We start from the raw sequence: 17,721 nt of genomic DNA, 5'->3' as shown, positions 1-17,721 counted from the left end.
AAAAAATAATACAAATTGATAATATAAACTGCAGCTGAATAAACTACTATACACCTAGATCTTAGCTGTCTAAAGGGAGACTGTGTATTATTTGATCGCTAGACGTCACTGTCTTATGTCGTGCAGCCGAAAGAGTGCTACTAAGCACATCTTTGATGAGATTTTTAAAAAACCGCATCAGCAAGATGTCAAATAATTATATCAGCTCCCTGTCGGTGAGCCTGTTGTTATGTAAAATACATCTGAAAAAAAGACCTAGTATTCGAAAAGGTTTTCCCCAGCTAATTCTTCCCAATACATTTTCTTTGGAACGGTTGATGCATTGCTCAAGGGCACAGCGGTCCATTGAATCAGACCATTGGTCTTAATAAACTAAATCCTAAAATATTTGTTTGCCAAGGGGGCTTTTGATATATTTCAAACCCACAATCATGACCATGTTTTAATTACCAAGAGAAAAAATCCAGCTCATTTAGAAAAAAAAAACGCTTTTATTAGACAAATCAAGCATTGTCAAACTGACACAGTGAAAAGAAGGAATATATGCAAGGGTAGGGAAGAAATGCATCACAAATGCACTTAAAATCTATATAACGTCTACACAGTTGAAACGATTCTGATGCCTGGGTTGTTTTTTTTTTTCAAAGTGCATGTCAGTTCTACTCCATATTATTTACGTTTTCATAACACCTTATTTAGCTCGTGTTTCCAGTCTAACGTTTTTGATTGAGTATTATTTTGAATATTGAAAATTTGTCGTTACTGTACATACAAGTTTTTAATGCTTTGCCTGGAACTTCTTTCCACAATGATCCTGAATTACCCAAAGAAGAGGGGATAAAACAGCATGGATACTGGTTATTTTCTGTCATTCAATTTTGGTTAACCAGAAGAGTAAACTTAGAGTGGGGTGGATTAACTTGAAACTTTTACAACTCCACTTATATGAGGTACAGGTACAGTACATTGGACACATCTAATGATGATACATATCTAATGATTGTAACAAGAAGCCATAAAACACAAGAAATGGACAACATGGTACAATTCCCTAAAACAAGTGGAAATAAAACCGTTGAGAGGAGAAAAACATTGCACTGTAAACAGACATATTTGAAAAGCTGCATTGTGTTTTTGAACATGTTCGCCAAAATGTAAACCAAATAACCATCCTATACCAAAACAAAAGGATAAAATGAAGTAATTATATAAGTAAAATGGAAATGTTGCAAAACATGTGGCGACACAAACACAAAAAGGGGAAAAAAAAACAAAGAACCGAGTTTTGTGGGTCATTGAAATCTTAAAACAAGTTACATAAATGTGTCTCACAAGCAAGGGTGCAATTCTGATCACAATTATAAGCTTATAATAAGAACACTTAAAATGGTTTCTGATAGTGGCACACCAGTCTTATTGTAACCTCAGTTAAGGCGATTTAAAAAAAAAAAGGTTTTGATGAGGAAAATGCTCGCGAGGGAAAAAAAATCAGCAGGTTGTTTTACACAAGTGATGATTCTTCTTCAAAATGATCACAGAAGCACAATACCGTTTGCGGCAACTGCATATTTGCTACATCCACACTGAACCAGCGTTAGAATGTTAGAGACAATTTCTGTGTGTATTCACAACCTGAGAAAGTTGTGACATTAAAAAAGAAATGCTGCTGTGAGTTTTGACGCTAGCTAGTATTTTTTTCTGGACTTGGATGCTATTCAAAATCTGACAAGCTTTAATAATACAAAGGAGAATAATGATGAAGTTCTTTCTTGGGTCAATTGTACAAGGTATAACCGAACCTTTTTGCCCCCAAATCCAAGTGAAATGCATGACAACAGCCGAATTAACTTGATGGAACATGTTGTACTGGGAAACAAAAACAGTATAAGACGATGTTAGTCAGTTTACCCCACCGATGTTTTGAGTTTTACCTTACCCTCATGCAGGTTTTAGATCAGGGTATAGTGTAGTTTGCAATATTCTGTGGTCTGTGCAGCCCTTTGAGACTCCTTGTGATTAAGGTTTATTGAATAAATATGACTTGACCCACTGTTGGATATGAAAAGGTAATTTTGTTCAGTACAGTTTGCCTAAAAAGCCTTATGTTGGTGCACCTTTCAAAATTGGAAAGCTGGGGAGAATTAAACCGTGAAATGTCGAAGCAAAAGTGCACAAAGAAAGAGACAAATGGGGAGGAAACAATTTGTTACTTCTAGCATGCTGTCAAACATTACTCCAACCACTCCAAGATTCCACCAGAAGGGTCATCTTATATAAAGACTAAATTTTGAGTAATTAAGTATTCACAAATGAGAAGAAAAAAACATTGACAGAGTGTCTCTTTGCTGTTTCTGACTGAATGGAATGAAGGACACCACTTAAGTGCAGTCAAGGAAAACCGTTAGATCAGTTTAGAAAGAACAGAGCCACATCCGGAGTGTCACATTTTACCTGGTGCTCGTTGGTAGCCTCACATATTGCATTTTGTATGGCTTGGGATACAACTCTGTGCACATACAAGTCAGGGGACCAGAAAGTTATCCTTACCACAGTTGTTCACAGGTTCAGTTTACTAACAAAAGGAGACATCTTATAGTTCTTCATAATCTCCATCATCTCTGTTGGCGGTGCTTGATCCTCCTCCGAGAAAGTCTTCCAGCTCATCCACTTCAGTTTTCTTGGTCCGCGATTTTTTCTTCTTTTTCTCTTTGTCGTCGACAGTTTCATCTTTCTCCTTTTTCTTGTGTTTGTGTTTTTTCTTCATCTTTTCATCCTCCTGAAATTGCACATTACTGATTCAGTTCTACTAGAAAACCTCAAAGGGACAGTGTGTGATATTTGATTGCTAAGTGTCGCTTTATTGTGTAGTGCAACCGAAAACAAGTGTTAAAAGCACAAGGAAGAATAGGAACTAAGAAGAATCTAAGTGACAAAACAGAATCCCTGTTCTTCCCATTTTTTGCAGTCTTTCACAAGATTTTAGAGGTACCCGTAGCAGCAAGAAGGAGGACAATAAAGTCCGCTCCCTCTAGGTGACCCTCATGTTATGTAAAATAAATACAAATTTCTCGACCTACAAGTATTTAAAAATACATGTATCTTTGTTCATTATTAAAATCAATAGTTTTTTTTTATAAAATGAATGAAGTGTTTCGTACCAATAAGTGATGCTAAATAATCCATAATGACCCTTTAAAGTCATGCAAACGTGCCGGCACATCACCTCTTTACTTTTCTTCTTTTTCTTCTTCTTGTCTTTGGAGGAGTGCTTGCCTTCTTTGTCTAAAAACAAAGAAAATAGAAATAATTGTCAGATCAAGCAAATGAAAAATTATCCTTTGCACCAGCAATTGCATTTGTATTTTGAGGTTAAATTGACACAAAATATGAAAGGTAAAGGCAAACTGTGTGTTCGAATCCAGTTGACAAAAAAACTTGGAACCATTAGTGCCTGAGAATATGCAGAACTGTAAATATCAACGCATGTAAATAATTGTGACCATATAACAGGAGCACCAGCTAGATAAAGGGGAAGCTCATCTCTGATAGGCCTACATTATAAATGTGTTAAGTAACAACCATCCTTTATTCAAATAAAATCATTTTTTGTTTATAAATTGTAACCCAACCTAATTATAAGAAATTGGTATTTATATTTTATTTCTTTATTCTTACTTTTGCACAATATTGCAGATAGTCATTGCACTATTTTCTGATGTACATACAATTTATACCTGTCTATTACCCATCTACCACACATTCTCTTTTATCTTATTTGTATCTTTTAAATCTTTTATTGCACGTTTTTCCTGGAATGTCATCCATCTAATCTCGTTGTAAACAATGTACACTTAATGGTTATAAATGGAAAAATAAAGACTATTTCATTCAGGTGTCTGTGTCAAGTCAAAATTATGCATTTTGGTAAATTATAGCAAGACATTAAATCTTGTTTTTTACACGTGGCCATGAGAATAAAAAAGTCTGGACATCTGTGGCATGATGAAACCACATAGACACGGTCCACCCACCCAAGTAGTATCAGTTGAGTGTTTAACTGCGGTAACAGCACTAAAATGTGCTGCAGGAGCAAGTTTTTCAATTATCCGTGATAAGAAACTGAAAACAGATAAAGGTAATACAAAATGTATTTAGTCAAAAAGTACATTTTTAACGAACATTTTGAACATTCTTTTTTATAAAATGCAAAGAGGGGCACTTTGCCCGTTTTTGTCTTAAGCGTCTCTTACACTCGACACTTGAGATGCAAGATAGATCAGATTTATCTTTTCAGACCTGGAACAGAAACCCGTGTATTCAAGTTTTAACTCACCAAGCCAATCCCGAAGTTATAAAAACAACCAAAGGAATAAATTGGAGTATCTTGCCTTCATGTTCATCGCTGCTCTCTTTGGTTGTGGAAGGTTCTTCTTGGATGCCAAGGCCGAAAAGATCGGTGACATCCTTTTGTTTAAAAGACATCACAGTTGGAGTAACATGATTTGGCACCTTGGCTGACTGAATGTCATCATCTGAGAGGTCTGATAAGAGTTCATCTCTGGCGGGAAATGTACTCTGAGGATAACAGAGAAGGATTGTGGTTATGACCGACAAACAATTCCATTATATTGCTTAAAATGAGAAGTTAAATGTTTGACTCTAAAATGTCGACATATTCTATGATTCAATGAAGAAACTTGAGTTTATTTTGAAGCTACCAACAAATATCATTTCTACTTTTTACAGGAGTAAATCTGTGTTCTTCCATCTTCTGGCCATTTTACCAGAAAATGCTGTACAATTAGATGTAGATCTAAAATTGGGCTTAAAAAATCTAGCCCAACCCGGCCCCCGTGTATTGAAGCCTTAACCAGCCCAACAAAATAACTTGATCTGAGGGTCCGAGCCCAAAGTAAACCTGAATTTTCATATTTTATTTGAAAGGAATTTATTTTTTATTTTGTGAAGAGGAGGAGGGCTTCTTTCTTTCTGAATTAATCTTAATTATCCACTCGTTATTGTTATTGGTTTATTTTTCTTCGTGGAGGATCCGCAAGCGAAAAATAGACTAGGAACTATTACGGGCGTGCACCATGCGTGAATAATTAAAAAAAAAAAGTCAGCAAGAGAGAAGCACAGCCTGGCGTGAAGCCGAAATAATGATTGACATTTTAGGCAAGACCCGACCCAAATATCCTTTCGGGCAAAGGTCAAGTTTGGGCTTGGCCTCATGATCTTACCTCTAATAAGAAGCATGCAATACAGTGCGGGCTGTTCCGCCCTACCTTTGTTATTTTTGGTGTGTCTGATGCTTCAGACTCAAAGTCAGGGTCATCCATAACAAAAGAAAGCATCTGTTGGGCCACTGGAGCCTCAGGGTCTGTATCAGAGTCACCAGCGGTAGAAGAGACTACTTTCTTTTTTCTTTGCTGCTGGGTGGACTGCTTTTCTGTTGGCGTTAACGTGAGGAGGATGGGTCCTGAAGACTGGTCTTTGGGCTCTAACTTTTGAGATTTCACCTTTGGTTTAGTGATGTAGCTGAAAAAGATTATTTGAAGAATTTATTTTTAATATATACGCATTATTACACTCAACACAACTTGTGATACACTTACGTTTTAAGCTCAGGTTCACTGTCCAGGTCCTGGTCTGTTTTCTGAGACGGGGCCGTTAAAGTTTGGTCCTCTTCATCACTAGTCAAAATTATATCTTTCCTTGGAGGCAGTATTTTAGGCTGCAGGAGATTTGACTGTGTGTCATCAAGATCAAGCTCATCCTGGAAACCAGAAACCAAGGGGTTTCCTTTGTATTCACAATCACTAGGGAAGAAAGCAAAATTATACATTACATAAATCGTATATATATTTATTTAATTGCATGAAATGATCACCAAAAGACTTCTTTTTGTAGTGCGTACCTGTCGCTGTCCACCGCTGGGGCAGGCTGAGGAACCTTTGACCTCAAGGGCAAACTATCATCAAGGAAACTCTTGTCCAGTCTATCTTCAGGCACAAAGTCATCCACACTCTTAACAAAAGCAGGACAAACTGGTGCAGGTGGGTCTTCTGAGGAAAACAAAGCAACTCACACGTAATCCAAATACCTTCGTAATCAACTGATTGATATTGTTCATGTCCGTCTTGTGATCTCCTCATACATTTATAGACTTCCTATACAAAATGTGGCAATCAACCATTTCATGACTTTAATTCTTTCAGGTCCTGTGACTAGGTTAAAGTCTTTGAATTTCTCAAGAGCTCAGACTAGAATCTTGTGACTGCTCACTACTTACTTAGTTTCCTCATTTAAGTAGAAATAGCTTAGGTTGTGATGTAAAAATGAGTCCACTATGTATTTAATTTGATTTCACAGGGGTTAGTTTGCACAATTCAAGCGAATAAAACTAATGCCCACATGCATTTTAGGGAGGGAAAAAAACAATAACGTTGTTATAATGTAGAACCCCCTTCTAAAAAGAGGATTTGTACATGTTCAAGATTAACCACGTTTATTACTATCTAAACGCCCCCAATAAATGTCAAATAAAGTCCATCAATGAACTCTTTACATTTATAAGCCAAGTAGGCTTCTAGAGCATCAGAGTGATGTCTTCATTAAGAGAATTCCGTCATGAGAATGGAGCAAAAGAATTGACCACATGAGATATAACGCTTCCTTTTTTAAAATAATCAAACAGAGTATCACATTTTATAGATCACAATAATTATTTTAGTCTCCTATTTTTAACCAGAAAACAGGACTTTTCATATAAAAGATGTATAGAAATGAAATAAAATGTATGATCTAATTTTCAACTTACCTATGTTACATTCAAGTGCCAGCATCTTAAAACTATGGACATTTATTCATACATGATATTTAATCTTATATGAGAAGAACAAATGAACATTTTCAACTTTAACTTGAGACTGACTAAACGATTCAGTATATAGAAAAAAACAATTTGAACACTGGTCAGTAGCAATCTGAAAACACAAAAAAAATAAAACCATTAGAGTATTGACATGTAGAGGAGACGTACCCGATGCACTGACGGAAGCCTCGGGGACAGGAGAGGATGAGCCAAACCACCGAGACATGAAGCCGCGTTTTTGTGGTACCGATACCGGTGTGGTGGTGGACTGAAGGTGCTCTGGTGATTGAGCTGAAGACTTTAATTCAGCGGAGGGTGAGGCTGCTCTGCCGGCGGCTGCAGCGAGACCCGGAACCGAGGGAGCTGAGACGGAAGGCGACTGTGGAAGTGGCTGGGAAAGGTTTGGGGGATGAGGGGTGCTTGGGCTGGAGCTTCCAGTGGAGGCCCCACTAGCTGGAACGATTGGGGACTGGGAGCCTGAGGAAGGACTCTGACCATTGGCTGGACCAGGTGAGCCATAGCCTTTACTCCGAGACTCCAAGTTCTCCAGGAAACTATAAAAATCAAAATACGTTACAGCAACGCTATCTCTAACAAAAATAATGAGATGAGCGATAAAAAGAAAGCTTACATTTCATAATTTTGATCTTCGGTTTCCTGCTGCACACAAAGCTCTTCTAGAGTGGCATCCATGTCCAACTGGTTTGTCTCCAGCTGCCTCAAAAGGGTCTCTCTCTTCAAAAAGAAAAAAGCAATCACGAAAAATGGAGCGTAAAACAAGGAAGATTTAAACAATTCACATTAATATTAGCACGTATGAAAACGAGTCTACCTGGAGTTGTAAGAAGGGGATGTTAAAAAATCTGTGCAGATATTTAAGGCCAAAGCCATTCTTCATAGAGGATTCAGCATAGTGGATGTAAGATGATCCCATTGGTCTGGTAAAATGAATTGCTTTAGTTATTTAAATGTCATCAAACAGAAAACAACTTTCAATTTGTTGACTTTTTAATTAAGACATTTAGCGATTCATTTTGCTGTGCAAAATATTTCATAGTGAATCCTTTTTCAACTGATAATTCACATGAAATGTCATTATAGTTCGGCCTAAACTTACATCAAGCGGGCCTAACAAGTAAAATCATACCGTGATTATTATAAAGAAATTTTTTTCCCGTTCTTTAACCGGGTTCCTACAGCTTATAAGGCAAATTCAAGAAGTTGTAAAGACTTTTTTAAATGCCTTTTGGATTCAAATTTAAGACCAAGTTGAAAAAAAAACACACAATTGAAGCAAATAAAACAAGAAAACACCATATAAATCAGAAGCAACTTCAATTAAATGTTTATTGATTCATTTATTTAAAATCACATTTTTGTCCTGTTGAAAAGTTGCATCCAAAGACATAGCACTCTCCAAAGTTTTAGACACGGAAAACAAGAAATAAAAAGGATGTTAACAGTGCATTATGGATTGATCTATCTTTTTAGTTCAAACAAATATAATTCTTATTAATGTGTTCACATTTTTAAGGCTTTCGCAAATTAGATTCAAGAGATTTTAATGCCAATCAAGGCCTTATTTTTAGAATCATGAATTAAATGCCTTTTAAGACTTTACTAGGATCCATGGTAACCGTGTTTAATTATGAAGGAAGACCGATAATTTAGGACATGGGATGCACACCAATGGTTAGCGAGCCATATATGGCTCTTTTCACGAGTACTTTTGGCTTAGAAATAAAATAGAGCTTTAGCAAGAACTATATATGCAAAAGAGAAGCCAAGACCTTGATTATAGGTAAAGGGTTCAATCCAACATATATAGGAGACAATATTAACAACAGCTTACAGTCAACTGTTCACACCAACAGACCCTATTTTGGCTGTAAATTGCTAAATAATCCTTTATTTGGAAGTTCATTAAACAATCTATAATTAGTGTTGAGACACTCTATGATGAAAAGCCACAGGACAAACTTTAACCCAAAACAAACTTTTTACCCGGAAGCGCTCCCAAAGCACCTAGTGCAATTTGATTGGGTGAGCGATAAAACTGGCTAGACCGCTAGAAAAAAATACTTTGGTATCCCCGTTTGCAATATCTTGAAACATTTTGACAAAAGAACTTTGCTCGCGCCTTGTTTTGAAACCATTATTGAGGATCTGTCAAAATGAGCCCCGAAACTCTTAAGAAACTGCAGGAGGGATACACATTTTAAGTGGATAACATATTTTTGGTACACAGGCTCTGGCATCATTATTTTTTCATAGGTTTTATCAAATCATCAAATGACACACAGTGGAATAAAATGCGCTAAAGAATTGAATTTTGCACGGATAGGGGGTTTGCCGGTTTTGTTGAATTTTGTCAAAGAATATATGTTCTGTCTCTCTCAAGAAAAACCTGCAAATAGTTTTGCTAATATGGCTCTTTGGGTCAAGAAGGTTCCCGACCCCTGCTTTAAGATCATTTTAATATTTCATGATTTATTCAGGAAATATGAACTGTAACGACTACTACGGACATTAAGCAAATTGCATGATTTTCCTTGTGTTTTTTTATCACTAATTAAAGGGTTTTTGTATCTTTAAGAATGTATATACAGAGCACCTGTAATCAGACATAGAATATAATTAACACATTTATTATTGAATCAAATGATGGTGGGTTGTCCTACAATAAAGAAAATAAAACAATCTTGAATTATTTGTCTTTGGCCTTGACTACAAATACACCTTGCCTACAGCTCCTTTCAGGCTCTCCCCACACTCACACTGGTATATGAATGGTTCAAATGTTTGGGGATGGTTGGAGAGGGCATAGGTGCACATTAACAGACACTCTCTGTTAGTCTGCCCCAGGGCAACTATGGCTAGAATTTTAGTTACTCCTACCAAAGTGTGAATGTGCAAGTATGTGAAAAATGCATGCCCTGTGCTGTGAGAAAATACCATATAATTTTAAAGAATTATTATCATGATAATGCTGGAATTATGTTAACTCAACTTTTTTTAAACTGCCCACAATTTCACGTCTTTATTAACAGTGAAATTGTACGAACTACCGAGAAATGATCTAAATCTTCAAGGAAAGGGGCAGCAAAGTGGTGCGGTGGTTAGCACGTGTGCGGCACAGTTCTGAGGTCATGAGATCGAACCTTCCTGTGAGGAGTTTGCATGTTCTCCCCGTGCCTGCATGGGTTCCAAAAACATGCAGGTTAATTGGCCGGTCCAAATTGTCCCTAGGTGTGAATGAGCAAGTGAATGGTTGTCTGTCCCTGTGCGCCCTGCGATTGGCTGGCAACCAGTTTAGGGTGTCACCTGTCCACTGCCTGAAGATAGCTAGGATGGGCTCCAGCACACCCGCGACCCTACTGATGATAAGTGGTGCAGATAATGGATGGATATTACTCAAACCATTAAAGTTTACTTTAAAAAAAATGGCAATGGATGTTTTGGATGAGTGGAGCTGTGAAGTTAATTGATAATGTTTGTGAAAGATTAATGAAGCATCAAAATCCACTTGCTGTTAATTTGAAAATGACATAACAGTGAAAAAGTACAGCTTGAAAATATCACAATATTGTGGAAAAAAATGCCCCATTAAAATTTCAAGGTTCACCTGTTTAGTCCAGCGATAAACTCCCTGATGTCATCAGGAAGGATGACCCGATGCTCACCCATGTCTCTGTGGTTTCCCAGCACACACACTGGTACATGAGTGGGAACTTTGGGAAGTTCCCTTAAAATGTAGTTAAACGTCCTGAAAACATATTGAAGTCACCTTTTAGGATAAAAAAAAAATAGAATATGTCTACAAAAAAAAGTAGAAATGTAGCCCAAGCTACAAAGCACCAAGAAGAATTCTGACTACAGAGACTCTGTGATTAAATGTCACCTTTTTTTTCTCAATAGTCTTCCAAGCTTTTCACAAGCTTTTGGGTTTTTGGGGGTACCCATAGCAGCAAGATGGCTTAAAATCATGTCGGCTCCCTCGAGGTAAGCCTCATGTTATGTAAAAAAAAAAATCAAAAAAAAATCTGGGCCTTCAAATATCCAATAGAGAACATGATTCTATAATAATTCAGGTATTTTTGCCTATCATTCAAATAAATATTGTTTTTGTGAATTGAAAATTTTAAGCACTAAAAAATAAGACACAATGTCCCTTTAAGTAAAAAATACAACATATAACTTGAACGAATGGTAAAATACTCAAAATTAGAAAAAATACCTGCCATATCATACAGGTTATTTTACTAAGTGTTATGTTCCTAATTTAGTGTTCAGTTAAAATACAGTTTAAAAAAGGAAGACTTCTCAGTGAAATATTTCATTCATTCATTCATTCATGTATTCCTTTAGGATAAGTTCAAATGTAATCCTCAAACAAAATTTTGAACTTTATTAATTTACTCATAGTACCACCTGAAGTACCACATATAAAGATTCCTATTCAAGAAATCTTAATGTAATCAACTTGGGCCACAATGAAACAAATTTTCATAATTGAAATTTGTTTTCTTTTTTTAAACTGCAGCTGATCATTTATATATACACATATGTTTTTATCATTTTCTTAAGGAGTTGTGCCCAGAGATATATATTTTTTTATAGCGGGCATTTAAAACCATAGATTTAGATGAATTATTTCCAAAACAACATCCACACAAACGGTCAAACTTTAGTCAGACTGAAACGTAATGCCTTCATGCATAAAACAAAACACCTACCACTGCTTGGTAATGTCAAACATCATGATGACACCATTGCAGTTCTTGTACACATCCAAAAACTCTGCATCAAGGGCTACCTCGTCTGACTGCAACAAAAAGGTTTATTGATGATTACATGATAACAAAATGCATCCACATTAATGATGGTTTTCATAAATAAGAAAAGCCGGGCAGCCTCCCCCATTACTGACCCACATTATATGAGTGAGCTATTTGTTCTTCACACATGACAGTCATGTGATTAATATTACCTCTTGCGGCTCATTCTCTAGTTTCAAATTGTCGCCACGCTTTTTTCCTTTGCCTGAAAGACGAAGAGATTTAAAGCATTAGTATCTGGAAAATAAAGGGATTTTTCTAGTCTGTATGCTTGTGAGTGCAGAAGTAAACATTCACTTTCTTGCAGAAACTCAATTGACGGCTTACATACAGTGGCTTGCGAAACTATTTGGACCCCCTCCAACTTTGTGAGCTTTTGCCACATTTCAGACTTCAAACATAAAGACATAAAACTGTAATTTCTTGTGAAGAATTAACAACAAGTGGGACACAATCATGGAACAAATAAAATGAATAAAGCTCTCTGTGCTTTTAACAGACCTCTGAGACTATCACAGTATAAGTGCATTTATACAGAGACTTAATTACACACAGGTGGATTCTCTTTATCATCGTTAGTCATTTAGATCAACATTGAATCATTCAGAGATTCTCACGGAACTTCTGGGCAGAGTTTGCTGCACTGAAAGAAAAGGGGCTGAATAATTTTGCACACCCACTTTTTCGTTTTTTATTTGTTTAAAAAGTTCTTAATATCCAATAAAGTGTGTTCCACTTCATGATTGTGTCCCACTTATGGTTAATGCTTCACAAGAAATTACAGCTTTATATCTTTGATTGAAGTCTGAAATGTGGCAAAAGGTCACAAAGTTCAAGGGGGCCAAACAGTTTCGCAAGCCACTGTATGTTCATGCATGTTTCAAGTACAGAGCGTTTCTATTTGTAAGTTTTCACTTATGTGTGTTTGTAGAGGGTCTGGGCTACTTTCCAAACACAACAAAAACAATAAAAATAACGGCACACAACAGCAGCAATGATTTTCTGCACACTAAACTATGGTGACGCTCACCTACACCTTCAGGAAGAGGATATTTTTGGCCTGAGATGAGTGCAGATGGTTCAAAAAACAAAGAAATGAGTGAGGATGGGATACAAGAAAACAACCACAAATTGAGTCTGAAGCTATTTGATGTGTGGCGATAAGGTCCGAGCAAATAAATGCTTCATACCACGACATATTTTTTGCCCCACTACTCACCTTTATCGACCACGTCCCACACTTCGACCTTGACTACATCATCAGTAGCTGAAAAACAAGACAAAAATGAGCTAGACAAAAAAGGTTTAATCACAAAAGTGTTGTCTTGCAGAAGAAATGAATACTAGCACACATATTCAGTTACGCTCTATTATTTAGCACACTACAGGAGGAGCAGGTGCTCCTTCTAAGTATAGAGATAGAGGAGAGGTACCACACATACTAAATCCAATGTTTACCTTGATATGGAGCCACTGGATTGAATGATCAGGCAACAGTACATAGAAATGTGCATATATGAGCAAACATTAAATGACCACAAACATACTGTTGGAAAGGATGACGTTTTCCTGTTTAAGGATGAATAAAAATACCTACTTTTATAATTCCAATGAATACTCGTGGCTTGAATCTCCTGAGTAGGGATGTATTCTTCCACAAACTTCTTGCCTTGCAGTCGATACCATAAAGTACTTTTTCCAGTGTTCCGATCTCCACGGATGACGATTTTCACTAGAGTGTGGTGTTGACATTGAAAAAAAAATTAGGAATTTAAATATCACCACTAAAGTGTACAACACTGTGTATGTTTTGACACTTGTGTGGTTAAAAAGTCGTACAAATATTTGAGATTCTTAAAAAAAATGATTTACTTATTTTCTTTGTGTCTGTCTGCAATTCAAAAAAGATAGTCATATTTGTATATAGACAGTACTAATTTACCCCCCCATCATGGACTGTTCACTCTGCTAGCCTCTGGGAAGAGGTACTGCAGTGTGCGGTGCAGGACCACCAGGTTCCACTATAGTCTTGTCCCCCTGGCCATTAGACTGTTAAATAGTCAATAAAACACATAGTAAATCTAAACTGCTGCTAATCTGTACATGTGTTGGTTTTGTTTGACTTTTTTGCACTACTGGCAGTTCTTTATAGCTAGCCACTCCTTGCACATCTGTTCTCCTCTGCACTATTGTACTACAGTGTTATTGTTACTGTTTACCTGACTTGTTTACCTGACTGCCCATTTTGCACATCTGGTTAGCTGCTCCTCTTGCACTCTTTGCACTACTGTAAAATACTATACATAGCCATAATTATTTAGTATATCATTAGTACTCAATACTCCAACTCAATACAACATTTTATTTATATTCATATCTGTACATTCAAGGAAACTGTGCGGGTCAGATGTATCGGCATTTCGTTCTGTATACACGTGTACTAGAATGACAATGAAGTAGATCTGAATCTGAATCTAAATTAGTAGTACTCCATCATATTGGTGGGATAGTTTATATGCAAAAAATGTAAAATGATAGTTTAAAGGCTTACTATTGTATTGGACCCCTTTGGCGAAGCGTCTCTGCAAGCTTTGACCCATAGACTGCAGGCCAGCAGGAATGTTTTTGTCCCTGAGCTGGCCCGGCTCAGAGCCAACCAACTTTTTCAATGCTGAGAACATGTTTTTAATCCCTCAGAACCCTATTTTTTGCAAATAGTATGAATGAGTTGAAGAGTGGATTCGTCCGGAATCCTGTTCTAAATTGGTAAATTCTGCCAAACTATGTTTGAGCTGTTGTGTTTTCTGGACAGCTGGAGATACAAGTGGACATCGTGCTGTTTACAGTGTCATCTGTGTGGGGAGATAAGAAAAAACAAGAGAGTATAAACAGCCTTCCATCTTTCTTTGGGATAAAGATTGATGTCATAAATCACAATTTTCAAAAATGTTATTATTTATAAATGGCAAGCCTTCCTATACTGAGAAACCAAAGCAAACTCGCATCCTCCTACATGACATAAAATTATACTAATGAAATCTTCACAATTTTATTTTTATTTATTTTCAAACTAGAATATTTATGCTTTGGGGGGAGGGTCAACCTCTTCACCCTAAGACACTTGATGAAACTTATTGCCAAAACATAGATGGCAAAATCACCCAAAACTCCAATATATCAATGGTTATGATTGCGGCAGGTTGCCCTTTGATCTGCTAAAACCTTTTATTACTGGTGAATTTAAAAATATATATTCAGCACTATTAGTTGTCCTAAATATTGAAACGTTTTTCCCTCATAAACAAAATTTAAAAATATATGGATATATTAAATAGGTATTAAATGTATTATTTAAATTGGAGACGGAGAGACAGATAGACAGATGGTCTATCAAACAAGAGATTTGTAGTTTTTTTTTCTGTGGGGACTGCACACCTGTTAACATATAGCTTTCCCCCATATTTTATGCGTATGTTGTATAACTATTTTTAAAAAAATACTGCTACATATAATATGCAACACTAAATTTACTGCAAGTGGGGAAATATCTGAAAAAGATGCTGAAAGAATACATTGTGATGTATTTTGATAAATAAATTAAACTTATCTTAGTTTTAATTCTATAGTATGTCTTGCTGTGAATAAATATGTGCCGGGTTATGCTTGTAAGTTTTATTACTGCTTAATTAGGGGAATTTTAATCATTAATCGGGCAAGAGATGGCTGAGGTGGACAGGTATGGGACTACCCTTTGTGACGTGAGCATCATATGAAGATCTATTATTTATTCAATATTTTGAAGTGATGTGGCACTTCATTCATTGAGTGCGATGGCGAGTCGTGAGAAATCTATTCCACGATTGTGGAGTGCAAACACGCATCAACGTCACGACGACATTAGGACTGTCACATTTAGGTTTCAATGTATTTTTTCGAATTGTTGAATTCTGAAATGTAAATTAGTTGAATCTCGTCTGTCAACGTAACCAACTAGCATTAGCTTAATTTGCTGTTAAATATTTTGACGTGGTTACGATCGTCCTTTGAGCGATAATGATTACAAAATGCGATGAACGTTACACTGTCGAGAGCCACTGAAAATAAACATATTTTAACAACCTGTTAAAGAAGGTAACATTATCTCTGCTTTGCGTTTCGCATAACAAATGCTAGCAACACAGTCCGCACTAGCTTAGCTCTCCCCTCTGCGGACGTAAAATTGTAACAAACCTCTGAATGACAATGGGAAAGCAATACTCACGGTTGTCAAATAAATGAAAGTGCAGCTCCGACATTCTGATTTAGTCAGAGACCATTTTTAGAAAAGTACAGTATTGTCGCTACATTCCTATGGAAGGATACTAGAGTGGTGTCGCCTATCCATCAGTAAGCGCGACGAAATTGTATTGAACTTCCTTTTACTCTTTCACAATAAAACCCAGATTTGAGTGTGTCATCCGGGTGTAAATTTCAACATAATGCACTCTGCACCTAATTCACGGGTGTCAAACTCCTTTGAACAAGGGATCCACACGATAAAATAAACATTCTCTCGGGGGCCGGGCTAGTATATTGGAGAGAATAAAAAAAGAAAGAAATACGATAAAGAGAGGGAGAGAAAAGTAGAGAGCGTGGGACAAGGAAAGAGAGAAAGGGAGAAGAGAGAGAGAGCGTGGGACAAGGAAAGAGAGAAAGGGAGAAGAGAGAGAGAGCGTGGGACAAGGAAAGAGAGAGAGGGGGAAAGAAAGAGAGAAGGGGAAAGCGAGGGGGAAAGAAAGAGAGAAGGGGAAAGCCAGAGAGAGAGAGAGAGAGAGAGAGAAGGGGAAAGTGAGAGAGAGAGAGAGAGAGAAGGGGAAAGCGAGAGAGAGAGAAAGAGAGAAGGGGAAAGCGAGAGAGAGAGAGAGAGAGAGAGAGAGAGAGAGAGAGAGAGAAGGGGAAAGCGAGAGAGAGAGAGAGAGAGAAAGAGAGAGAGAGAGAGAGCGCGAGCGCGAGCGAGCGAGCGAGCGAGCGAGCGAGCGAGAGAGAGAGAGAGAGAGAGAGAGAGAGAGAGAGAGAGAGAGAGAGAGAGAGAGAGAGAGAGAGAGAGAGAGAGAGAGAGAGAGAGAGAGAATCAAAAATGATAATAAGAGAAATAGTGAGAGGGGGGAGAAGAAAGAGAAAGAAGGAAATCCAAAGAGAAATAGTAAGAGAGAAGGAGAGAAAAGAGAAGGAGAGAAAGAGAGAGGAGGAAAAAGAGAGAAAGCGAAAGCAAAAGAGAGAGAGAAAAATAGAGAAAAGAGAGAATGACCCCTATTTTAGCTAACCTGCTTTGGCTCCCTGTTAGCTTAAGACGTGATTTTAGGGTTCTGTTGGTCTTATACAGGGTTGGGTAGGGTTATTTTAACTTGATTACTTTCAATGACTTTTGGATTACTCCAATACCAAATATGCTAATAAAAGACAAAATAAACTAAATATGAATAAAATGATGACTCACAACACGTGGTAAGCTTTCTCTCCTGGCTTTGTCTCTTTCATCTCCGGCAAAACATAAAATGTGACGGAAACGAAATGAAAATAAATACAAACAGCTTGCCAACATCATTTTTGCCGTTCCATGTATTCCGTTACTCCCCAAGCCTGCACAAAATGTAGTCATTTATCCAAAAGTCATTGAAAGTAATCAAGTTAAAGTAACCCTGGTTTTATACAAAATCATGCATGGACTTCCTATATATCTTTCAGAATTAATTTCCCCCTATGTACTGGTCCGGAGCCTTCACTCTGGAAATGTTGTGCGGTCCCTCTCAAGTTTTTTTCACTTTCCTCATGTAATGGTTTTTGAGTTTTTCCTCGCCCTCATGTAGGTTTTAGATCAGGGGATGGTGTCATAATAGTCTGTAGTTTGCAATAATCTGTGGTCTGTGCAGCCCTTTTAGACTCCTCGTGATTAAGGATTATGCCAGTAAACATGACTTGACTATTTATATCTGTTCTTTGATGTAAAAAACCCCAAAATAGATAACGTTC

General features: G+C 37.1%; 1 protein-coding gene across 2 annotated transcripts; it reads right to left on the bottom strand.

The window, feature by feature from the left end:
* Positions 1-471: 471 nt before the first annotated feature.
* On the bottom strand, positions 472-16,106 carry rabl6b (RAB, member RAS oncogene family-like 6b). Of its 2 annotated transcripts, XM_088336809.1 has the most exons (17): positions 15,974-16,106; positions 14,264-14,564; positions 13,310-13,444; positions 13,171-13,185; positions 12,932-12,979; positions 11,865-11,917; positions 11,611-11,699; positions 10,500-10,640; positions 7,707-7,812; positions 7,506-7,609; positions 7,043-7,428; positions 5,918-6,065; positions 5,616-5,819; positions 5,286-5,538; positions 4,389-4,575; positions 3,224-3,282; positions 472-2,776 (listed from the first exon to the last, which is right to left on the bottom strand). In XM_088336809.1, the coding sequence occupies exons 2-17, from the start codon at positions 14,391-14,393 to the stop codon at positions 2,591-2,593; spliced, it is 2,244 nt and encodes a 747-aa protein (XP_088192935.1). In that variant the 5' UTR covers positions 14,394-14,564; positions 15,974-16,106; the 3' UTR covers positions 472-2,590. The 2 variants fall into 2 exon arrangements, with proteins under 2 accessions (XP_088192935.1, XP_088192937.1); XM_088336811.1 differs by lacking the exon at positions 13,171-13,185.
* Positions 16,107-17,721: the final 1,615 nt, after the last annotated feature.

The sequence above is a fragment of the Urocampus carinirostris genome, chromosome 5 (assembly GCF_059441175.1).
Source record: "Urocampus carinirostris isolate Australia breed hairy pipefish chromosome 5, RoL_Ucar_1.0, whole genome shotgun sequence".
Taxonomy (NCBI): Eukaryota; Metazoa; Chordata; class Actinopteri; order Syngnathiformes; family Syngnathidae; genus Urocampus; species Urocampus carinirostris.
Note: the sequence above shows the minus strand (reverse complement) of the source record. Positions and strands in the feature narration are given on the sequence as shown.

What these genes read in the sequence shown, in the direction of transcription:
- rabl6b (XM_088336809.1), bottom strand. Translation starts at nt 14,393, where the DNA reads ATGTTCTCAGCATTGAAAAAGTTGGTTGGCTCTGAGCCGGGCCAGCTC. An exon ending in TTTGACATTACCAAGCAGTG is followed by an intron (nt 10,641 to 11,610) that starts GTAGGTGTTTTG and finishes ATATGTTTTCAG; the next exon opens with GACGTTTAACTACATTTTAA. An exon ending in ACACACCAAAAATAACAAAG is followed by an intron (nt 4,576 to 5,285) that starts GTAGGGCGGAAC and finishes TGTTATCCTCAG; the next exon opens with AGTACATTTCCCGCCAGAGA.